The sequence below is a fragment of the Oncorhynchus tshawytscha genome, linkage group LG14, assembly GCF_018296145.1.
Source record: "Oncorhynchus tshawytscha isolate Ot180627B linkage group LG14, Otsh_v2.0, whole genome shotgun sequence".
NCBI lineage: Eukaryota > Metazoa > Chordata > Actinopteri > Salmoniformes > Salmonidae > Oncorhynchus > Oncorhynchus tshawytscha.
In genome coordinates, this window is record NC_056442.1 from 12168690 (window position 1) to 12194140 (window position 25451).

General features: G+C 42.3%; 1 protein-coding gene across 1 annotated transcript in view; it reads right to left on the reverse strand.

Annotated features, from left to right (window-relative positions):
- Window positions 1–25451, reverse strand: part of LOC112267734 (low-density lipoprotein receptor-related protein 1B-like) — a 63964-nt gene that overhangs the window by 4909 nt on the left and 33604 nt on the right. The window contains exons 4-15 of the mRNA XM_042296648.1: window positions 13394–13513; window positions 11491–11619; window positions 9209–9469; window positions 8919–9081; window positions 7179–7401; window positions 5195–5381; window positions 4899–5042; window positions 4084–4320; window positions 3138–3318; window positions 1801–2020; window positions 1420–1609; window positions 159–281 (exon numbers count right to left, since the gene is read on the reverse strand). Coding sequence (XP_042152582.1) covers window positions 159–281; window positions 1420–1609; window positions 1801–2020; window positions 3138–3318; window positions 4084–4320; window positions 4899–5042; window positions 5195–5381; window positions 7179–7401; window positions 8919–9081; window positions 9209–9469; window positions 11491–11619; window positions 13394–13513 — 2178 coding nt within the window. The remainder of the gene's footprint in view (window positions 1–158; window positions 282–1419; window positions 1610–1800; window positions 2021–3137; window positions 3319–4083; window positions 4321–4898; window positions 5043–5194; window positions 5382–7178; window positions 7402–8918; window positions 9082–9208; window positions 9470–11490; window positions 11620–13393; window positions 13514–25451) is intronic.

A 25451-nucleotide genomic window follows, 5' to 3' on the forward strand; every position in this document is an offset into this window, starting at 1 on the left:
TGCTGGCATTCAAAATCAATACTGGGATTTTGAGTTCTACATGCCCATATCTTATCTGCTGTCATTTATTCCTATTGATTGCCTTGGTCATTGATGTGGAGTGTCAGGCTGAACGGGCCTTGTATGTTTGAGACAAGAGTGTATTTGACAGGGCTTACAGGAGCAGGTGAGGTTATTCTTGTCCAGGTACTGGTTATCAGCGCAGGCACACACTCTGCTACCGGGAATGGCCAGACACAGGCTACCGCAGCCACCATTATTAACCCCACACGCATTGTCACCTAAAGATCAATTAGATAAACCAAAGTAGGCTAAATCTGCTCATTTTTCGGGGCAGCTGTAGCCTTTATAATGCAACCTATTAGGAAGACAATAACATAACTCAAAACTGTAATACTAGCAGATGTATGATCCTAGAGGCAATGACGCTATTGTACCAAATACTCTATTCAAAAACGTTCATCGATTAAAACGGCTACATGTCTATATTCCTATCCGCATGCCAGGCAGAGCGACTGTTCACATGACTCAGCCAAAGGCAGAATCATCCATACCCCGCTGCTACAAAAAGCCTGAGCGACAACATCAGATGAAAACGGAACAATGCGTCTGACGGATCCTTTGACACATCCCCCTTGAAGTCGATGAAACTGTATTTGGAGAGGGGGATATGAAGGGTGGTTAAAAAAAAAGGAGGGATGAAGGCTGAGGTAAAAGAAGGCATATGAAGGTGAAGGCTGAGGTGGGTGGCACCCAGCCGAGTTCAGCGTTCCTTTTGGGGTAGTGAGAGACAGTACAGACAGGTGCTTCAATGTGCCAACCAATGACTGTTGTCATGACGAGCCCAGTGCAGCTGAGTCTGGAAACACGGCCTGGGGTAACTATAAGGAGCTCTTAAAGGATTAGAGTCGGTGTACATTTGAGGACTGCCTCAGCTTCAATTCCCATTGAATCAATCATTGGTCTCTCTCTTTGTTCATGACTCGTCCTCTGTGGCTATGAGAGGTTTGGTTGTTAGAGAGGGCTAGCACCAGATAGACTAAAATATGCCTGACCCCCTACTGTTGGGGGCCTGAGTTGCGGCATATCAAATATGCTAAAAGGGAAACATTGAAAGAGAATCTTCTGATTTATTAACTGTCATGCATTTCAAACTCCCTGGCTGGAGCAAAGCCCAAGTTTAGTACTACAGCCATTTTCAGTGATGTAATTTCTTCAAAGGTCATCTCAGTTCACCATCTCATCAGGTTTGATATACTGAAAAAATTGTTTTCAGAGGGTTGAGAGACACAGGGATGCTGTACTGTACATAATAATTACATCCCCTCGTCTCTTATATGTTTATATTACAAAAACTGAGCCAGTCTTGTATTTAAATAATTTTGGTGCATGACAATGATAGTGTTATGGTGTATTTACCTTGCTGCCTTTGAGCATCGTACACAGATAGCCCAAAAAGAGGGGGTTTCTCACTTCTCATAAGAGCAACCTGCCCTGACTGCAAGTCCAGTTGGAAAATAGAGGCGTTCATGTAATCTGTCCAGAAAACGGAATTCTGGTGCAGGGAAATTCCAAAGGGATGGTTTAATTCTTTGCCGTTATACACCACCTTTGGATAAAAGAAGCAAAGAACACGTTAGACAATAATTCACAGTTAAAAACCAAATTTTTTTGACGAGGTCATGTATTTGCAACCATACAAATATTGAAAATAAATGTACATGTTCAAAATGTTACTATGCATATTTGTTGATTGTATCGTCTTGATCAGTAGAAAAGAACACTCACTCATTTACTAACCGTTCTGTGGGTACCGTCGAGGGAGATTTTCTCTATGTGGTCATAATAAGCATCGCACCAGTACATGTTACTGGAGCCATGGTCTAAAGTGAGTCCGTTAGGCCACAGGATGTCAGAAGTGACAAAGTCCTGCCGGTGGGATCCATCCATCCAGGCTCTCTCTATCTTGCCAACACTATCGTTCACCTCATCCTCCTCCCAGTTTGTCCAGTACATCCAGCTGAAAACCAGACAAAATGAATTATCAATATGATGGTTTAGCATAGAGAGATAGATCGTTTAGCCCAAATAATACTGAGTATACAAAACATTAAGAACACCTGCTCTTTCCATGACATAGACTGAATAGGTGAATCCAGGAGAAAGCTATGATCCCTTATTTATGTCACTTGTTAAATCTGCTTCAATAAGTGTAGATGGAGGGGAGGAAACAGGTTAAATATGGATTTTAAAGCCTTGAGACAATTGAAACGTGGATTGTGTATGTGTGCCATTTATTGGGTGAATGGGCAAGACAAAAGATGTAAGTGCCTTTGAACGGGGTATGGTAGTAGGTGGCAGGCGTACCGGCTTGTGTCAAGAACTGCAATACTGCTGGATTTTTCATGCTCAATAGTTTCCCGTGTGTATCAAGAATCGTCAACCACCCAAAACATCCAGATAACTTGACACAACTGCGGGAAGCATTGGAGTCAACATGGGCCAGCATCCCTGTGGAACACTTACAACACCCTGTAGAGTCCATGCCCCGACGAATTGAGGTTGTTCTGAGGTCAGAAGGTGTCCCCTAATGTTTGGTATACTCAGGGTATATATATTTTTTAAGACATGACACCAAATGTGTGAATATCAAATCACTCTAAAGTTCCCGAGAAGCAGCAGACGCTAGTCTGCTCTGAAACTGTTAAGCCTCTCATACCAGAGAGCAACACACTACTTACATTTTTTGCCAGAGAAGCAATTCACAGCATTTCAGTCTCCCATCTCACCTTTAAGCTCATTTTTATAATTAACTGACCGAGAACTGTGTCCAAACTCAGCTCCTTTCCTCAGATGGAGATTTAGGCCGCGATTCAATCCAATCGCACTTTGTCAAGTTTCAGCGTTTGCAGAGACCACATTCTCGTAAACGCTGCATATGTCGTCTCAAGTGAAAATGACCTTTAAATGTCACGCGTGCTATAACACAGATCTATCACGGATTGAATCGAGTGTTGATTTACTCAAAACAGTACCAAAAATGGGGTCCTAGCATCTTATGTACAAACCAATATCTATTGAAACGTCACTACATAAGGTGACCTTATCAGGGTGTCAACTGCAAAAGACACACTCACCTGTGCAGAGGGTCCACCACGATCGCTCTGGGGTGAGACATATCTCCTTCTAACAGAGTTCTCCTTGTTTGTGCAGCCTTCTCCAATCTGGCAACGTTGATTGTTTTCCTGTAGCCGTCATTTGTCCAGTACAAGTTGTTCCCTATCCAGTCCACTGAGATCCCCTCCACGTTATCAAGGTCTAGGACAGGATGTGAGTCAAAAGAAAAATGTAATGCATAGAGTATGCTGTTGTTATCCTCTACTTGATCATCCCTGCAGGAGCGTAATCTATCACTGTCTCCAGATCCTCGTTAATGGAATCGAAACCCCAAAGCATTGTTCTAGAATCTACTGTAGCAGATATATTAATCACACACAACACAATAGCCATGCAAAAATAATGCTGCTTACACAGAAAGCTTTTGGGTATTAGAGATCGACCTAATTCGGGGACACAACTTTAATAAGACCTTTTAAAGTATGAATAACCTATGATTCATTTGTGTACAGAGGTGTACAGGTACATGCTACAGTCGGGACGTAAAGAAGACATAGGACTTCTATACTCACATAATCCCATAATTAAAATCTTGCGTAATTGCGTCAGATGCTCGATTATGTTCTGGGGAAGTTGTATGAGAAAATGTGCTAACGAGACTAGAATAGTTCACACACTTCTAAATGGAAACTCTCAACCAAAGCATGGCCCAAATTATATATCTTTAAAAAAAAACATTTTTAACAAGGCAAGTCAGATAAGAACACATTTTTATTTACAATGACGTCCTATCCCAGCCAAACACGGACGATGCTGGGCCAATATGCGCCGCCATATGGGACTCCCAATCACAGCCGGATGTGATTCAGCCTGGATTCGAACCAGGGACTGTAAATACTGGAATATCTCATCTAAAGGTCATTTGAAGTTGTTACTTAACAAACAGAACCATCTGAATGCACTGACCATCTTTAAGGATCGTTTTTCGATTGGTCCCATCCAGTCTTTGTCGGCCAATCAGAAAGCTGGTTGTGTCGGCAAAGTAGATGTGGCTGGTCTCTGCATGGAAGCCGATCGCCCGAGGGTTTACAAGATTGTCAATCTGTACCATGTGCTCAGCCTCCGACTTGCTATTCAGGTCCAGGCCTCGGATGACACCGGGTCTCCCTCGTCCGTAGAACAGGAATACCTCATTCATAGGCTCTGCAGAGGGAGGTTATAATGCATTATGAAGAGGGTGCTTATAGGAAGTGTTATGAAGTTTACATAAACAAACCACTAGCGACTAATCTTCTTCACCCTGATCACTGCCAGTGTATAATTCATTGACATAATTAGCTTTTCTTCCAACGAACACAGTAAATTAAACTATTTGAAAGAAATGTATCGTAAGACCAAGTATAATAAGCTAATTAGAATGACCTAAATTAAAGCAAGAATTAGTTCTGCTGATTAAACCTTATCAAATCAATCAATCCCTTTCTCCAAAAGGAGTCTTTGCCAAAGCAACGCTTGAGACTAAGTTAACGGTAAGTGTTATTGCCGACCAAAACAATGTTGAATTGGGCTTTTTCTCCAGTCATTAGTGACAGGCAGAGAATGAGATGCTGTTTGGGTTGACTAAATGTGATGTTCAGGAGACCTGACAGAGGAGTGCACTGGAGCAAAGTTGCAGGCGTTTTGTTCGCGCGGGCGCTGTCACTAATTATAGACGTTACTTTGCCCCTGACTGACACTATGACCGTCAACACATGACATAATATGCCCTAATATGAACTTACTCTTGCAGGATTTTCTGTCACTTCCCAGTACAAAGCCTGTTCCACAGCGACAGGATCGGGATTTGTAACTTCCACTGAGCAGACACATGTGAGAGCATCCTCCTTTTCTTCCAGACGGATCGGGATCGCACGCATGAGTCCTGACTGCAGAGAGAGATAGGAGACGAGGGTAGATACCAGACACACGACACACACACACACACGCACACACACGCACGCACACACAGCCATCTTCTAAATCTTCTAAACATATATATATATATATATATATATACATATATGTATTTGCTTTTTACCTGTTGGTTGGGTGAGTTTTTGGTAAACACGTATTCCCACGCAATTCTCCACGGTGGTTACAGTTTGAACATCTGCTACGCTAAACCGATTTATCTGTAAAATGTCCACTTTTGTTCCTTTAGAGGGCTCGGTGCGAGTTGCAAACAAATAATCTTCAAAGAGTGATAATCCGTGGAGGTGCAGCAACTGGAAGACAAAGAGAGCAGTATGACAAGAGGAAGGAGGAGCACAGTGCTATAGAGCAACGCTAGGCTACATTTACATGTTTCCTTCATCTCAACTTAATCCCCAGGTAAACACCTTTTCCCCCAGCTAGCACAAAACGCTCGGAGAATCCTATGTTTCTTAGAGCTTGGTGAGAGCGTGGTTGTCCTATGGTTGATTTACATACAATATTCCAACCACAGGAGGTTGGTGGCACCTTAATGGGGGAGGACAGGCTTGTGGTAATGGCTAGAGTGGAATAGGTGGAATTCCATTCACTCCATTCCTGACATTATTATCAGCTGTCCTCCCCTCAGCAGCCTCCGCTGATTCCAACAAAATTCTGGGAATGGTGCAGGATACCCAGCTAGCACATAACATTCTGAGAACCATATGTTTCTTAGGTAGGAATTTCTGTACATCAGCATAACGTTTCCCCATGGTTCTATTTAAAGTAATGTTCTCAAATTGTTCAGAGGATGTGAAGAAACAATTTCTTTCTGTGGGAATTTCAGTACTTCAGCATAATGTTTTCTATGTTTTCATGAAGAAAACCTTCCATGAAAACCCCAAGAAGACATTAGTAATGTTCAAAGAACGCTCTGAGCATGTTATTCAACATTTGCATTCCGTTCTCAGCGTCAACAAAACTCTCTGTCCTCTATCTTGTTAAGTGTGTTCAGCTGTGTAATTGGCCACACCTGATCTTAATGAGTGCTTGTTTCCTTTGAAATGGGGTCTGTTTGAATATAATAAAATGAACAGCTTTGTATGAGTTTAAAAAAAGCATGGCATGCTACAGCAGTGCCATCCTGGTTGCACGGTGGAATAATTCCATGGATAGAGAACAGAAGATCATAGGTTTAAATGTCACTGATGCCGTGCCACAATAAAAAATAAATGTGTTTGCATGTTCTATCTGTGCTTCGAGTTCAAAACAGTTAACCCAAACTAAGCTAGCAGTGTTATTAATAGTCTTATCGAAACACGCTCTCAGAACATGACTTAATTGCCGTCAAATAACCTATAACTTAGAAAACCATAGTGAAACATTCTCAGAACCTTCCTGCAACCTAAAAATGTGTCTCCTCAGAAGAGGCAACATTTTCACTTATGGCTTCGTTCCCAGAACAAATGGGAACCAAATGTGCTAGCTGGGCCTGCTCCTCCACTCCATTCTAATCCAATGGAAAAGGCTGTGACTAGGGGATATAGCAGCAGCAGGAATGTACAGTAGCATTGGTAATGTCTCTCTCAACCCTATTCCCTCTGTAGACCACCACTTTTGACCAGAATAGGATGCCATTTGGGACATAAACACTGTATCTATGTAAACTCTCTAGGGCACACAGATGGCTTCTTCACTCCAACCCCCTGGCAGCTATCCAGGGTTAGGACTATGTAGTTTGGGGCGGCAGGTAGCCTAGTGGTTAGAGTGTTGGCCTTGTAACTCAAAGGTTGGCAAGATCGAATCCCTGAGCTGACAAGGTAGAAGTCTGTCGTTAAATAAAGGTAAAAAATAAAAATTTAAATTGTGAACACTCCCAAAAGGCAGGGTCCAAGAAAGTTCACCCACAGCAGAGTACCCACTCCACGACTCAACAAACAAAAGCTTATCTTATTTGGACTATCTTATTGAATCCTCGCGAAGTACCACTAAAGTGAGACCAACTGGTATGCCCTTTGATAAAATAGTATATAGTTTCTCTGAAACAAAGACTTATTGAACATTGGAAATGGGCAGATCATAGGATAACAACTGTCACAGGCTGTACTTACAGAGCTTTCATGGATAACAGTGTGCCGGTTGCTCCCATTGTAGTCCACCACTTCGATATAGTTCAGGACAGCATCTGCCCAGTAGACCAGCTTTCTAACCAGGTCCAGAGTAACAGCTGTGGGCTTCTCTATTCTGTTCTCCACTATCCTGGTTCTGTTAGTGCCGTCCATATTGCACTGTTCCAACTTGGCTGTACTCCCCAAATCCGTAAAGAACATTTTCCTGAAAGGCAAGTTGAATCCCAGGGTATAAAACTGTTTTTAACAGAATCAAACCACAATTGAGAATCGATGTACAGTAGGCCGACAATTTGGACTACGGATGGGAATTAGCTTTGTCGCTGACGCCGATACTTTAACATTATCAAGTTGAACCTGAAACATTGAGTAATGTGCACTGTCCCATAAACAGAAGGGAAACGGGGTTGTGGAGAAATCAACTGTGGAATCACAATAGAAACGGTCCCTCCTTGTTATTCCTTATTTCACACGCCAGTCACATACAGAATTTGTCACATGCAATGTTGTGCTGCAAATTGATGGTTTTCATTCAACCATATTTGAAAGCTCATTCGAACAGTTAAGTAGTGTTTCGTAATTAAATAAATCAATGTCACCAATCAGAAAGCCATTCTAAATGCAGTCAACCAAATGCACCACACCAATTACTTATTTCAGCATCAAGGCTCTTTTCAACACTGAGCTTCAGAACAGAAATATGACTGCATGTAGAGTTTACCTTCACCCTTCACTTGTTTTTGATGAGACCCAGTATGATTAATCTATTAAAAATGTATCAACCCTAAAATTACTCATTTGAAAAATGTAATTGGTCTATGCAAAACAAATGTATCAGATCACATCAGACTGAGACAACATCGCTTCATTCATTTCTACAATCCAAATCCATTTTAGCACAACACGATAACATTTGAACATTTAACTCGAGTGGAATCCATTGGAAACACATGGAATCCTTAGATAGTACCTGTCTACATTCCCTTTGTCATCTGACCGACATCATGGGAGTAGACGGGAGTCATTTTCCCCTGAAGGAATATCGCATCTATAATTGAACACATCGGTCCTGGAATATTAACCCTGCTCACTTTGATGATGTCAAAGCAACTCGGTTGTGTGTGAGTGGCATGGGAAGATCACACATTCTCCTGACAGCAACTGACTGCTAAGGTGCAGGAGCCGCTTAAATCCAAGTCAGGAATACCACAGGTTTGGAAGTCTAAGCCTTAACATAGACTGTCTCAAACAGCATCATATTCCCTATACAGCGCACTTTTTAAAATTTTTACTGAGGCCCATAGGGCTCTGGGCAAAAGTAGTGCACTATATAGAGAACAGAGTGCCATTTAGGACGCACTCATAGTTTCTTTTTCAGCTGACGGTGGCACTCAGTTTTGACAGCTGGTACAGCTCTGCGTCATGTACAAATACAGGTCTGCAAAAATTGAGTTGTCAAATGTTGTGAGCTGAGTCAGTTTGATTTAAAGTTTAAAAAAATATATATATATGTAAAACATCTGTAGAATTTGAAAGTGAATATAGTGGTGTCTGTTGCTGCTTTTAGAAAATGAAAATATATCATATGGTTCCACTACAATGAACCTTAAATCAAACAGAAAAAGATGTGTTGGTACAAGTACAGCAGCTGATGACAAGCTGAGGCATATTTAAAGACTGAAAAACCTTGCACAAGATACATTTCTCAATTTCTCAACTTACCCCATCAATGAATCTAGAGCAATTCCACCAGGGTTTTGCAGATCGAGATCGACTATTGTGACACATGTGTCGTCTTGTTCATTGCAGACATATATTCTTTCACTTACTCTATCCACAAAGTAAATGTTTCTTGTGAGCCAGTCTATGGCAAAATGTTCCACATCTACAAACAAATGAAAAAAAGTACATAATAACAAAGACATTGTGACAAGAGCAAACATTTCTTGTTAGGGCAGCAACATCCAAACCCTTATGATCAATATTTCTACATCATTTGGAACGAAACTTACTCTCTAGATTCTCTCCTATCCCTACTCTTCGCATCCGTGAAAAGCCTTTTAACTTTGTCATGGTGGCACACCAAAGCTGACCGTTGGAGTTTGTAGAGGAGATCCAACATAATGATTCCTCCTTGTAATAGAAATCAAATGTGTGAATCTTCTGATTAGTATCCAATTGCTTTAGGTTGGGTATAGAAGACCCATTGAGGTGTGTGACTGTGATATGTTCTGTACTCGCAATCAGCAACACAGGTGGTCTGTCCCCAGGATCTGAGACAGAGAGAAGAGTGAGAAGAGTGAGAGAGAGAGAGAGAGAAGAGAGAGAGGAGAGAGAGAGAGAGAGAAGAGAGAGATTGAAGAGAGAGAGAGAGAGAGAAGAGAGAGAGAAGAGAGTGAGAGAGAGAAAGAGAGAGAGAGAGAGAGAGAGAGAGAAAGAGTGAAATTAGTATCCATCCATAAATTCTTAAAGGAAACTTACAGGACTCAATCCAACAGCAGAAAAGTCCAAACAGAGCATCTGAATGAGGTTGCTTGCTGCTAATGACCCATCAGGTAAACATTAATTTGTTTCCACAGATCTCTGATTAATTCTCTATAACAAATTGATATATAGTCTATATAGCTTTGACCATTACAGTGCAAACAGCATGTTAAAATGTTAGTAGTCCACCATTCAGCTAGTTTGGGATTTTGAATTTATTGCCACTTTCACAATTGCTGCTAATGTCCAGTCAATGTTTAAGTTCCATTATTTATGGACGACTTCAAAGAAGAAAGCCAACTACTGTCGATCTCTATCTAAGGGATAGCCCACTACAGTAGATCTCTTTCTGAGGGATAGCCCACTACTGTTGATATCTTTCTAAGGGATAGCCAACTACTGTTGATATCTTTCTGAGGGATAGCCAACTACTGTCGATCTCTATCTAAGGGATAGCCCACTACTGTTGATATCTTTCTGAGGGATAGCCAACTACTGTAAATCTCTTTCTAAGGAGTAGCCCACTACAGTAGATCTCTTTCTGAGGGATAGCCCACTACTGTTGATATCTTTCTAAGGGATAGCCAACTACTGTAAATCTCTTTCTAAGGAGTAGCCCACTACAGTAGATCTCTTTCTGAGGGATAGCCCACTACTATTGATTTCTTTCTAAGGGATAGCCCACTACAGTAGATCTCTTTCTAAGGGATAGCCCACTACAGTAGATCTCTTTCTAAGGGATAGCCCACTACAGTAGATCTCTTTCTAAGGGATAGCCAACTACTGTAAATCTCTTTCTAAGGGATAGCCCACTACAGTAGATCTCTTTCTGAGGGATAGCCCACTACTGTTGATATCTTTCTAAGGGATAGCCAACTACTGTAAATCTCTTTCTAAGGAGTAGCCCACTTCTGTATATCCAGCAGGAAAGAAAACAAAGGATTGTCACCGGGTGTTTTACAACTGTTATTGACCTGGGAGACATATGGGTGCTGAAAGTATGGGAAATGTAAGGAGGTGTGTGTGTGTGTGGGGGGGGGGGTTTGTGCGTGGCCTGGACTTCTATTCACCCATGAAGAGTGTGATTTACCACTCTAAGGAAAGTTTAGCTCGCACAGTACTTGAGTAATGGAAGTACTGCTAGTCATAAATCAGGGTTCCCTCTCTTGCTAAATCCTTTCCATTAAAGGTTTTGTCTTAAAGGTAACTTTAAGGCACATTTCAAGATTTTGACAATGAAACCCTTGATCTACTTCCCCAGAGTCAGATGAACTCGTGGATACCATTTTTATGTCTGCATGCACTTTGAAATAAGTAACTAACTAACAATAACACAATTGCTAACTAGCGTTAGCGCAATGACTGTAAGTCTACTGTAAGTGCTAGCGTGCTATCCGCTAATGCTAGTTAGCATTGGCGCACCTCTATAAAAATGGCATCCACGAGTTCATCTGACTCTGGGGAAGAAGATAAAGGGCTTCATTGCCAAAATCCTGAAGTGTCTCTTTAACATCCCTCTTGTACTATCTGCAACAATTGTAAAGTTACCTGATTGAATCATCACATTACGTTGTGGCCCTAAGGGGCAAAGTAACACAGAACAGCAAAGACGAGCAGACATGAAATAGCTCAGGTCGTGTTACAGGTCGGCTATAAATGTTCACCAGATGACTCTTCAATATATAGTTCAATTCATATTGATTAGATGTAAACCCCTTGGTTTACTTCATGAAACAACACATTCTAGAGGTAAAACCTCTCCATCAGAGACATGCTGCATACTAAAGCCATGAAACATAACTCATCTTACCGGTCTTGGCTTTACAGGACCTTCTGTTGGGTTGTAGGATGTATCCATCTGTACAGCTACATATATATGATCCAAAGGTGTTCATACAGGTCTGGCTACATGTATCATATACTGCGCAGTCGTCGTGATCTACAGTGAGGACAAGAAACAGGTCTGGCTACATGTATCATATACTGCGCAGTCGTCGTGATCTACAGTGAGGACAAGAAGTTCAAAAATGACCTAAATACAGTGCATTCGGAAAGTATTCAGACCCCTTGACTTTTTCCACATTTTGCTACTTTACAGCCCTATTCTAAAAGGGACTACATTGTTTTTCCCTCATCAATCTACACACAATACCCCATAATGACAAAGAAAAAACAGGATTTTAGAAATGGAAGAGGAAGAGTCTTGGTGGTTCCAAACCTTTTCCATTTAAGAATGCCACTTTGTTCTTGGGGTTCTTCAATTATGTAGAAGTGTTTTTGTACCATTCCCCAGATCTGTGCCTCGACACAATCCTGTCTCTGAGCTCTACGGACAACTCCTTTGACCTCATGGCTTGGTTTTTGCTCCGACATGCACTGTCAATTGCAGTTGACAGTGCAGTTGACAGTGTTGACAGGTGTGTGCCTTTCCAAATCATGTCCAATCAATTTAATTTACCACAGGTGGACTCAAAAATAGTTGTAGAAACATCTCAAGGATGATCAATGGAACAGGATGCACCTGAGCTCAATTTCGAGTCTCATAGCAAAGGGTATAAATACTTTTGTAAATAAGTTATTTCGTTTTTAAATTTCTAAAACCTGTTTTCGCCATTATTCGGTATTTGTCATGCCCTGGTCTTAGTATTTTGTGTTTATATATTTATTTGGTCAGGCCAGGGTGTGACATGGCCAGGGTGTGACATTTATTTTGTGTTGTGTTTTGGTATTGGGGTTTTAGTAGGTATTGGGATTGTGGCTGAGTAGGGGTGTCTAGCATAGTCTATGGCTGCCTGAGGCGGTTCTCAATCAGAGTCAGGTGATTCTCGTTGTCTCTGATTGGGAACCATATTTAGGTAGCCTGGGTTTCACTGTGTGTTTTGTGGGTGATTGTTCCTGTCACAGTGTGTTTGTATTCACCAGATAGGCTGTATAGGTTTTCACGGTCCGGTTCTTGTTTTTGTATTTGTCGTGTTTATTTCATTCATTAAACATGTCTCAATTTAACCACGCTGCATTTTGGTCCGACTCTCCTTCGACGGAAGAAAGCCGTAACAGTATTGTCACGCCCTGACCATAGAAAGCTGTTTATTCTCTATGTTGGTTGGGGCGTGATAGTGACTAGGGCGGGTCATCTAGGTGAATTATATTTCTATGTTGGCCTGATATAGTTCCCAATCAGAGGCAGCTGTTTTTTGTTGTCTCTGATTGGGGATCATATTTAGGTAGCCATTTTCCCCATTGTTAGTTGTGGGATCTTGTCTACAGTAAGTTGCCTTTGTGCACACCAGTAGCTTCATGATTCGTTTGTGCTTTATTGTTTTTTGTTTGATGAGTTTCGATTTATAAAAATATGTGGAACTCTATGCCTGCTGCGAATTGCTCCAATCATTACGACGAGCGTGACAGGTGTTGTCTGTAGATTGATGATATAATAAGGCTGTAACGGTAACAAAATCTGGAAAAAGGGAAGGAGTCTGAATACTTTCCAGTACATAAACCTGGTTTAATGCGGCCCCAAAAAGTGTCACCTTCACACATAAAGTGTACAATATGTGTGTCCATTTTGCAGCTATTCCAAAATGATCCAAATATGACTTACTGTATTGTCAAACTTAAAAGAGCTACCATTCTTTTTGTGTCATCAGTTTGTCAATATCCACCACCCATCCTTTTGATATAGATGAATATCCTTGCTGGCTGTTGGCCCTTACCTCTGCAGGCTCGACCATCCTGTTCCACCTCGAAGCCATCAGCACAGAAGCAGAACGTCACGTTTCTCATTTTGACACAGCCGTACTGACACAACAACTCTTGGCATTTTGGCTGGAGTTCTGGAAGACAACGTAAAAAACCCATGAAAATATACCCTTTTGTTGTGTATAGGTGGTTGACATTGCCGTGGAAATGGCAATGACAGGTGTTATGTCATGTTAATACATCACTAATGTCTCTGGGCTTCAGACTTGAAGTTTCTAAGTTGAATTGTAATTTCCTTTCTTACTGTCAGCAGAAGGGGAAGAGGTGTGAAAGATTTGAACGCCCCAAAAGAGGACATAGAAACCCTTTTAAAATAAATGAGCTGTTTATCATTTGGTGTGGATGATTTATTTCACAGCGATTTCAGAAAGTTAATTGCTGTTTAAAAGCTGCTTATGTTGATACATTTCTCCGAATTAGATGCCACCTCAAGGTTGCTGTCAACAGGAAAACAGTTAAGTAGAAATGTAAGGTCCATTGTATGAAATTCATCACTTCCTCCAACAGCAATAACTGCTCTTAATCACATTCATCAGTCAGAGAGCTGTCCAAGGCTACGTCCCAAATGGCCTGTACCCTATTCCCTATATACTGTATGGCACTACTTTAGACCAGAGCCCTGGTCAAAAGTAGTGCACTATATAGGGAATAGGGTGCCATTTGGGACACACAGGCTTCCTGCTGTTCTGTCAGCATCTCTCTACACCTATTTTGTATTTATTGATTGGTGGAAAAATTTCAGTGATTTATATTCTTGCACAACATGCGCCACTGCCACAAATTGCAATGACTTCAATAGCCAAAATATCATTCAAAAGCATTTATTTCCTCATAAACCTGTCAGCGGCTAACCTTGGGAGTGTGAAACAGAGTTATATCTATTTGTGTCAAGCAGGCTAGATCGCTAGAGCCATCACACACAGCATTAATAAATCAATTAGTCAGTGAACTTCACTTTAACTTACATGCATTCACTTTGATGCAAGTCTAGCTTTTAAACACACTCCTTTCAGTACTGAAACATTTCCAGGTCAGCTCTATCCCATCTCCCACTGATTACAAACAGCCTCTTCATTCTCCCATGATGCCTCACCAGGAGCACTAGGGAGTTGACCAGAACTCATAAGAACTTTTCCTTCTGTGAAAAGCAATATGGCTGTTCTGGTGGTGTTTGAGTAATATAGCTGTCCCCCAATTCCCATCGCCTGTACTCCCCACAGAGATGGCGATGGTCCCCCACATGGATGGACATGGATGTGGGTAAGGGCTCCACTGCTGTGAGGAATTGTATGGGTGCTTGTGGAGACTGGGGAACTTTTGCTCAGCGTTGTTGTAAAGGTACAGTAGATCATAGTCACCCCCTCCTGGTGGTGAGATGGATCACCTCAGCGGGCCAGCGTCCCAGACCTCAGCCCCACAGCAGCCCCATCAACCCCAGGCAGACCCGACAGCTCTATATCTTGTTTACTGATTCCCATAGCAAACACCTGTGTCTGGTCCTGTGTCTGGTCTCTGGTTAGTGGAGCACGACAGTGGCGGAATCACCTTGAGGATTCACTGTGTGAGTTATGTGGCTGTAAATTTACCACAGTGCCATGGCAGCGGAGCACAGGGGAGGTTCACACACTGTCAGGTGTCTTGTTTAATGGCCTGTTTCACAGTCAAACTACATTATCAGGAATAAGAAAGGCAAATAATGCCTAGCGTTCCTTGACTTTTCACTATATTTTCACTTAAGCGTAACTTTTTCCAGAGCATAATCTGTAAATCTAAACTCGTCCACATTTTTGTATATATTGGATAGAACGCCAACACACCACAACTAAGGCTTCTGGTTTAGCATGTGAATGGAGAAGAAGCTTGTGGATGTGGTTCCTATGGATTAGTTCATTTTGCCAAATTTGTACTTTGCATTCCACTTTTTTACATATCATATTTGATTGGTGAGTTTGTAAGTTATCTTTATGATTCTGAAGGCACATGACATGAGGAGAAGACCTGTAACTAACGTTTCAACCGCGGTGGCAAACATGAATGGTAATGGCGCCGACTCCAGTCCAACTGTTACAGAGCCTGATGCGGTCACACTCCCCACCGATCTTCAGAACCTCCTGGTCTCGGAAATTACAGCTACCACTGCCACTCAGCAGAGCTTTCCTTTGTCTAGATACCTACTGAAGGACTTTATCACTTCATTACGCCCTATTGATCATTCGTAGATGTAAAGAAACTTGGCCCCTTTTCTTTTTTTTGTAACAAGGTAGCATACTGTGGGACACATTGTACGTCTTGCACTGATTTGAAGACTCCCCGAGTCAGGACAGTCTGTTTCACTGTTATGGGGTCTTTGTTTTGGTTGATCTGTTTTACTTTACCGTTTAGTGAATGACTTTTCAAATGTATTTCACTACTGGTGCTATGGGGCCTCTCCGCGTTAGGATAGCAAGGTTTTCTGTTTATATGCACTGAAGCTGCGCAAACTTCATCCTGCTGTCTCCATTCGCTGGGGAAGGAGACTTTGGGTTTTGGTGGGAGGGGAGGGGGAGTGAAATTGTTTTGGTCCTATTTTTGTATTATTATTATTTTATTTTGTATTTGCTTTTTTATTCAGTTTTCTCTGTTATCTTTGCAAATGCTTGGTCTGTTTTCACCCCTTTTTCATTTCAATATTTCCGATGGCTAACAACGCTAATAATAGTAATATGGGAATAGGTAGACCTAATCCGATAACGTTTTCATCTTGGAATACTAAGGCAATCTTGTCAAGAGGTCTAGGGTCTTCTCCCATTTGAAAAAGCTCAAATCAGATGTGGTATTTTTTTACAAGAGACCCATTTACACATTAAAGATCACTCAAGGCTACAAAACTCCAAGTTTAGTCAGGTGTTCCACTCAGACTTGAACTCTAAAGCCAGAGGGGTTGCAATTTTGGTAAGTAAAATAATACATTTCTCTACTACTAATGTTATGTCAGACAGTAATGGGAGATATTTAATCATAACTGGCACCATTTGGCACACACCTGTAGTATTGGTCAATGTATATGCTCCCAATGTTGATGATGTTGAATTTGATAAACGATTGCTGGGGAAAATCCCTTCTCTGAACACCCATCTTTTGATGTTTGGCGGGGATCTGAATTGTATTATTAGCCCGGCTTTAGACCGCCCCAACCCCAGAACTATGTCTCCTTCTGCTATGTCAAAGTCCTTCTCAGATTTGATGGTTTAGAATGTTTAGAATGTTTCAGATTTCAGAATCCCCAGGCAAAAGAGTATTTTTTCTTTTCACATGTACACCATTCTTTTTCTCGTATTGACTATTTCTTTATTGATCATAAGTTATTTCCAAATGTCACCTCTTCTGAAAATGTACCCATTGTAATTTCTGACCATGGACCTTAAGCCCTCGACATAGTCCTATCAGGACAAACTCGTACTCCTCTCTGTTGGACATTCAATTCTCTTCTCCTGTCTGACACAGACTTCTGTAACGTTATCTCCACTTCTATTGACAATTTTCTGATTTTCAAATCAGACAAGCTCAACCTCTCATTCTCTCTTATGGGAATCACTTAAGGCCTATCTTAGAGGAGTATTATTTATTACTCTTCTCATTTAAACAAAACTCGGAAAGCTAAACTAGAAGAACTCTTAAGCCATCCTTGACTTAGACCATCAATATGCCCTGACGCCATCTCCAGAGCTATATAAGCAACACTTGAACTTACAATCTGAATTCAATCTCTTGCCCACTACAGACGCAGAACGGTTACTATTGCATTCACTTGGTATGAACATGGCGACAGGGCAAGTTGTCTGAACGCACACCAATTAAAACGCAGAGCTGCTACTCGTCTGATTCCCCAAATTAAAGATTCCTCTCATAGCTTGATTTCTGACCCTACGGGGATCAATGACACCTTCATGTCTTTCTATTCCTCCCTGTATACATCTTAATTTCCATCAGATACTGCCAAAATGACTACATTTTTGGGTGAACTGGAGACTCCCACAGTTGAGGCTGAAACTACAAATGACCTTGATTCCCCTCTCAGCCTTGAAGAAGTAATTCAGCCTATCAAGTCAATGCAGAGCATCAAGGCTCTGGGGCCTGATTGGTTTCCAACTGAGTTCTTTAAGAAATTCTATACCAAGTTAGCCCCTTTACCTTTATCTATGTATTATGAATCACTTGAACGTGGCTCGTTGCCACCTACCCTAACAAAGGCTTCAATAGCGCTTCTCCTTAAGAAGGGGAAAGACCCCACTTCCTGTTCTTCATTTAGGCCCCTAAGTGTCCTTAATGTGGATGTAAAAGTGCTGGTGAAGGTGATAGCGATGCGTCTGGAAGTAGTCTTACCAGGATTCATATCACAGGAAGAAACCGGCTTTATTAAGGACAGATATTCATTTTTTAACATCTGGACGCTGTTTAACATAATTTATTCTAAACAATTCTCCAACTCCCCTCAGGTCGTAATCTCCCTAGACGCAGAGAGGGCATTCGACAGAATTGAATGGGGGAACCTATTTTCTGTTCTTAAAAAATGTGGATTTGAAGACAAATTTAGCTCATGGATCTGTCTCTTGCATACATATCCCGAGGCCAGTGTCTGTACCAATGACACCTGTTCTGATTATTTTGCCCTGGAATGTGGGACACGCCAAGGCTGCCCACGGTCCCCTTTAATTTTTGCTGTCGCCATTGAGCCCTTTTCAGTAGATTTACCTTCATCCTTCTTTTTCCAATGTGTAACACGGGAAGGAGTTGAACGTAGGTTATCATTATATGCAGACGATTTGTTACTCTATGCAAATAACCCTGTAACCTGATTACCTTCTATCCTTTCTATTTTGGAGAAATTTGGCTCCTTCTCCGGTTACAAGCTGAATCTCCAGAAAAGTGAGTGCTTCCCAGTCAATCCAGAAGCACTATAGCTCCAGCAGACAGACTTGCCCTTTCAGCTTAGCCGCTCTGGTTTCAAATATCTTGGAGTAAATGTAACTTGTTCATTACATGCTCTTTTTTTCTGAAAACTTTTCTCCCCTTCTTGCACAAATGAAAACACATTTTCAGAGGTGGAGTAGCTTACCACTATCACTTATAGGAAGGATTGCTGCTGTAAAAATGAACAGTTTACCCAAATTCCTTTATCAATTTCAATCTATCCCATTGATTTTAAAGTCAACCAATCAGACTGTTACCACATTTATCTGGGGAGGAAAGGTACCCAGAGTCAGTAGATCTTTATTTCAGTGATGTTTAGTGGAGGGCTGGCACTACTCAACTTTTTATACTATTACTGGGCAGCCAACTTTCAGAAATTGCCATTCTGGTTACATGCTCCAGATACCCCATTGTGCCACATTCTTGTTTTTCTGCTTCTCTTCCTGCTTTACTCTGCTCTTCTCTCCCAACATCCCCCTCTCGCTATACTTGCAATCCTGTAGTGCTTACCATACTTAAGATGTGGTACCAGTTTCACCAGCATTTTAAATTCTCCTCTGCATCTACTATGGGTCCTATTGATTAGAATCACTTATTCCCCGCTTCCCTAATAGATCATGCTTTCTGTCACTGGACAAGGAAAGGTATTAAGTCCTTCCCTAATAGATTATGCTTTCTCTCAATGGACAACGAAAGGTATTAAGTCCTTCCCTAATAGATTATGCTTTCTCTCAATGGACAAGGAAAGGTATTAAGTCCTTCCCTAATAGATTATGCTTTCTCTCAATGGACAAGGAAATGTATTAAGTCCTTCCCTAATAGATTATGCTTTCTCTCAATGGACAAGGAAAGGTATTAAGTCCTTCCAAGACTTATATGTAAAATTATTTATTTCTAGTTTTCCCAACATTGCCTCTAAATACTCTTTGCCTCCATCTCACGTTTTCCATTACCTTCAAATTAGGCATTGTGTATCCTCACAACTTTCTGGCTTCCCTGCTTCACCCCCTTGCCAACCCTGGGATGGCATATTGACTCAATTACCTCAACAGAAAGCAGTAATTTGTCAGATCTATCTGTGTATTTTGTCATTTGACAAACACTCCAACAACAAAACTAAATCTGCGTGGGAATGGGAAATGGGTATTGAATTGACACGAGTGGTGGGATGAGGGGATTGATAGAGTATTGGTGGTTCCATACAATAAGGTTTTACATAGAGTGCATTTTTCCAAATCCAGATTGTCTAAAATATATCCAAATGTAAATGATGAATGCGATAGAGGTCATGTCTCACCATGTGACCTTAGTCACATGTTCATTCAAATGTTCTAAACTACAAAATGACTGGGACTCTATTTTTAAAACTTTATCTGAGGTGCTTGAAATGAACCTGCAGCCATGTCCCTTGAAAGCTATTTTTGGTATTCCAGAAGACTTGTTCTCCTTGGATCCCAAACATGTCCATATTGTTGCTTGTACATCCTTATTAGCCCGACGTAGAACTCTTCTCCAGTGGAAGTCTGCTCAGCCCCCCTCTACTTCTCAATGGCTCAACGATGTAATGTTCTTGCTAAAGCTTGAGAAAAATAAGTATTCTCTTAGGGGTTCCGATGATACATTTGTAAAAAAAAAAAATGGCAACCATTTATATCATACTTTAATGGCTTACAGAGGCTTCCCTCTGATGAGATGCTTTAAGGTTTCCCAGTAGGTGTTACCAGTAGTCATTACATAATAGGTACAGTCATCAATATAATGCTATCCAGTCCAAGCAAGTTTGTATACTGATCATTTCTTTCTATCTGTTTTTGTATTTTGAATCTGTATTGAGTTGTTTGTACATTTTTCCCCCTGTATCTTTCCTTGTTTATTTGTTGTGATATCTCTGTAGAATTTTTGTTTTCTAGGACCGAATTGAGGATGTGGGGTGGGTTGGCTATATGGGGTGATCAGGGTGGGTGGCTAGGACGGGGTTGGGGGTGGGTGGTTGGGAGGGAGGGAATCGAGGTGGGTGGACTAAGGTAGGGCGGAGAGGTAGGGAACGGACTAGGGAACGGACTGGGGGGCTTGGGTTTATGTGTTGTGTGGAGGGAGGGGTATGGTGGGGTATGGTAAAATCTTTGTACTTGCATTGATGTACATTTAGTAAAACTTGTATTCTATTTTTTAAAACACACCACAATTACCTAAACTAACATTAGGGTGGTGAGAAATTCCCAGTGCATTGTAATGTCTTGTTTCCTGGTAAAAGTGCATTGCATCTATCCTGCTTTGCCTCTCATTGAGAGTACATGGCTGTACTCTTGAGTAAAACCTCTTAAAACCCTCCTGTTGTGTTCCGGTCGAATTGGACCGATTTACAAGTTCTCTCTGAAAAATGTAGTTCATTTAATCTGATTGTCATAGGTTTCCATGACTTTGTCCACACAGTGCATCTGAACACTCTGAACAACACTGAACACTCTCATTCCCCTTCTTGTCTTCCATGGCAACCCCCACTGGAACCTTTCCCCAATAGAATCTTTCCCGCATGGGAACCACACCTGCTGGCATTCTCACAAACAATCGCAACATTGTTTCAATAATATATAGAACTTTTCTGGCAGTACAAAGCTTTTTTGAGTCCTTGCTCACAATTCATTCGGTGGCAGCACAATGATCAAACGATATACTGCATGTGAGGATCTTGATCATATCTTTGATCATGACACTGGTGAGGAGGAGAGAGGCCAGGAAACTGACAGTGAAGATGCATTAGAGGTGGAAGTGTCAGAAGTTGAAGACAACACAGAATATGATCCAGACCAAGAAGCAACAGATGTGGAACAATCCAGTGATGAGGAAGAGGGCCCTGCTGAGGTTGTTGTTACATTCCAGTGATGAGGAAGAGGGCCCTGTCGAGGTTGTTGTTACATTCCGGTGATGAGGAAGAGGGCCCTGTTGAGGTTGTTGTTACATTCCGGTCAAAGACTGGGAATTTGTCCTGGTCTTCATCCCCACCTGAGAGGAGAGGTCAGCTGTTGGCTGAAAATGTTATCAGGTAGATCCCAGGGCCAACGAGATACACCATATCCAGGGTTGATGACATAAAATCCTGCTTCGAACGGTTCCTGACAGTGATAAACATGACCATAGACAATTGGAAGGAGGTAGACCGGACAAACGTCCAAGCATACGTGGGCCTCTTGATTTTGGCTGGTGTGTACAGATCCAGAAACAAATCTACCACCAGTTTATGGGATGCAGAGTCTGGTCGGGCAATTTTTCATGCCACTATGTCAATCCAGACATTTCACGTGTTGTCACAGGTGATTCGCTTCAACAACCGTGATACAAGACCAGGCCGCCATCAACAAGACAAGCTGGCAGCTATCAGAGAGGTTTGGCACAAGTGGGTGGAACACCTGCCAATTATTTATAACCCAAGTCCAGACATCACAGTGGATGAGTGTCTGGTCGCTTTTAGGGGACGCTGCCCATTCAAACAGTACACGCCAAGCAAACTGTCTAAATATGGAGTAAAGATATGGGCAGCATGTGAAGCCAGGACAAGTTATACCTGGAAAATGCAGGCTTACTCTAGGAAACCTGCTGACGGTGTTCCCGAAAGGAACCAGGGGAAGTGGGGGGTCCTGGAAATGACTGCATGTCTCCAGGGGCATAACATAACATTTAACAATTTCTTCACCTCATATGCTCTTGGTAAGGAGCTGCTCCCCAAAAAATGACCATGTTGGGGACGGTCAGGAGGAACAAGCCTGAGTTGCCTCCTGCCTTACTCACTACCTAGGACAGGGATCGTTTTTCTTCTAAATTTGCCTTCACCGATACACACACTCTTGTGTCCTACTGCACAGAGAAAAATAAGAATGTGCTCCTGATGACAACTCGGCACAGGGATAATGATTGTTATGACTTGATCTTTGTGATTATGAATTTGATTGGATACCTGTTATTCTGTTTCCTTTGTTATACAGCACAGACTACCCAGTAAATATACCACTTTATGGTTAAAGGAATTCCTGCCTCCGTCTCATCCATTCCTCTGTCACTTGACCCGTGACAACCTGTTCACAATCACTGTCAGTCATCCTACCTGTCCAGCTACCCACACAGATTCCACTAATCTTTCAATGGTCCTTCGAGTTGGATGATGACTGAACCAAAAGCCGGTGAAAAGGAAATGGAGAAGAAAGAATTGTTTCCACTGGAAGGAAGGAGAGAGGAGGGAAGAGCAGCTGAGGGAAAGGTCTTGGAACAAAGAAAAGATCCAGGAGCTAAGCCTAAAGCAACAAAGAAGGCTTCTTCCTCAACCACCAGCAGCACCAGAAGAACCAGACAAGCACCTGGTTATCTTAAAAGGATTATGTGGTCGAGTTTCCCACATCAAAGGGCAAGCCCACCAGTGCTCAAAGTGGCGATGGATCAACTGTACGTTTCAGCCATCAACGATCCCCTCCGAGCCAAGGACCGGAAACTGCTTTGGGACGGAAAGTGGTCTACAGGAAGAACCCGTGGAGGAGGTAACTCCCACCGCACAGGTCGACCAGCTTCCTGAGGCAGGCTCTGCTCACCCCTTAACTAATGGTTAATCTAGACGGAGTGAGAGTTCGACCAGTGGATAGCCCTTTGGAAGTGGCCATGGCAGCCGCCATTCATAAGCCCTCAGCGATTCACAGACCGCCGTCCTACGAGAGAGGATGAAACTACTAGCGTTGGAGGAAATTGAGCGTCAGATTGAGGAGGAACGACAGGCTGACAAACGATGTCACCTACTGGATGTGCAGGCCCGTAGAGCTCTACAGGAACGGGAATTCATTGCCAAGGACCTGGCACAACAGCGATGGCACCGTCAACAAGAAGGGAATTGGAGGAGGCACGGATGGTCTCATCCTTCCTGGAGAGGAACGAACAGGGAGTTGACCTGACCACCCCTCCACATGGACCTGACCTGTCTGCCTTTCTTTCCCAATCTACCCCTCTGGTACAGCATGGCACACAGTCTCCGGAGGCTCCGAGGTCAACAGCCAATACGGAGCATGGGAGACCGGCCACTCCGCCAACACCCTCACTGTGGCCCAATGAGGCCCAGGTCTCGGGATTATCCTTCACACAACCAGAAGAGGGAGCCAACAACAACTCCAATTAAAATGGGAGACCATGCTGCCTTCCAAGAGTTCTCCCTCGCTGACCAATCCCTGACCTCGATGCTCCAATCCATTGAAGGAGGAGACGGGAACGAGCTGAAATGTGGCTCCCACGTAGACAGGTTTCTTAGCAAGCTTCCAGCCTACCTCAGAGACAGTTTCATCGAACATTGTTTGAACAAGGGCACCCTGAAAGAGGGCTCGAGAAGCACCTATGCCCTCGGAGACCTGGCCGCATGGCACATTAACTTCTTCTAACTAGGGGGCAGTATTTTCATTTTTGGATTAAAAACGTTCCCGTTTTAAACAAGATATTTTGTCATGAAAAGATGCTCGACTATGCATATAATTGACAGCTTTGGATAGAAAACACTCTGACGTTTCCAAAACTGCAAAGATATTGTCTGTGAGTGCAACAGAACTGATCTTACAGGTGAAACCCAGATAAAAATCCAATCAGGAAGTGCCGCATTTTTTGAAACTGCCTCATGCCAATGACTCCTTATATGGCTGTGAATGAGCTACGAATGAGCTTACGTTTTCTACATATTCCCCAAGGTGTCTACAGCATTGTGACGTCTTTTTACGCATTTATGTTGAAGAATAGCCATAAGGGACCACATTTAGCAAGTGGTCACATGATGGCTCCCGCAGAAAATCTTGCGTAAAGAAATTTTTTCCAATCGCTTCTTATGAGAAACCAATTGTCCCGACGGATATATTATCGAATTGTTGTGTGAAAAACACCTTGAGGATTGATTCTAAACAGCGTTTGCCATGTCGATATTATGGAGCTAATTTGGAAAAAGTTTGGCGTTGTAGTGACCGCATTTTCCGGTCGATTTCTCAGCCAAACGTGATGAACAAACGGGAGATATTTCGCCTACAAAAATAATATTTTTGGAAAAAATGAACATTTGCTATCTAACTGGGAGTCTGAGTGAAAACATCCGAAGTTCTTCAAAGGTAAATGATTTAATTTGATTGCTTTTCTTATTTTCGTGAAAATGTTGCCTGCTGCCAGCAGAGCCTAGCATAGCATTATGCCATGATAAACGTACACAAATGCTTGTCTAGCGTTGGCTGTAAAGCATATTTTGAAAATCTGAGATGACAGTGTGATTAACAAAAGGCTAAGCTGTGTCTCAATATATTTCATTTGTGATTTTCATGAATAGGAAGATTTTGTAGGAAGATTTATGTCCGCTGCGTTATGCTAATTAGTTTGAGGCGATGATTACGCTCCCGGATCCGGGTTTGATAGTCGCAAGAAGTTTTAAGGAAACCCTGAAATCCATCTCACAGTGTTGCATGATGTAATTCCCCAAGCACAGAAGGAGCAGAGTATGCTCATGGTAGGAGCTACAAAGGAGCTCTACCTTGAACAGCAGAACCGGTCTCCACGGGTCATGTTGAAGATGGTCAAGGTCACTCTGCAAAGTGAAGGAGCATTGATACATTCGCCGTTCTAGATGATTGGTCTGAAAGAACAATCATTCTCCTGGTGGCCACTCGTCAGCTTAACCTGGAGGGGACAAACGAGACCCTTCATCTCAGAACGGTGCGACATGATGTTATCCAAGTGAAGGGCTCTGCTGTGACCTTCAGCATTTCACCTTCAGGAAACAGGGACGTGGCCTATTGCATCACCAATGCCTTCACGGCAGATGGCCTGAATCTTGCAGAGCACTCCTGCCGGGTAAGTGATCTACAGAAACAATATCCTCATCTCCGAGGATTGCCTCTTCCTAACCTGGCCAGGGTTGCGCCACTCATTCTGATTGGGTCAGACCACCTACATCTCGTCACCCCGACTGAGCCTATACGAGCTGGACCAGAAGGAGGGCCTGTTGCTGTCCATACATCCTTGGGTTGGGCTGTGCAAGGTCCAGCCCATCTACTTCTCTCCACC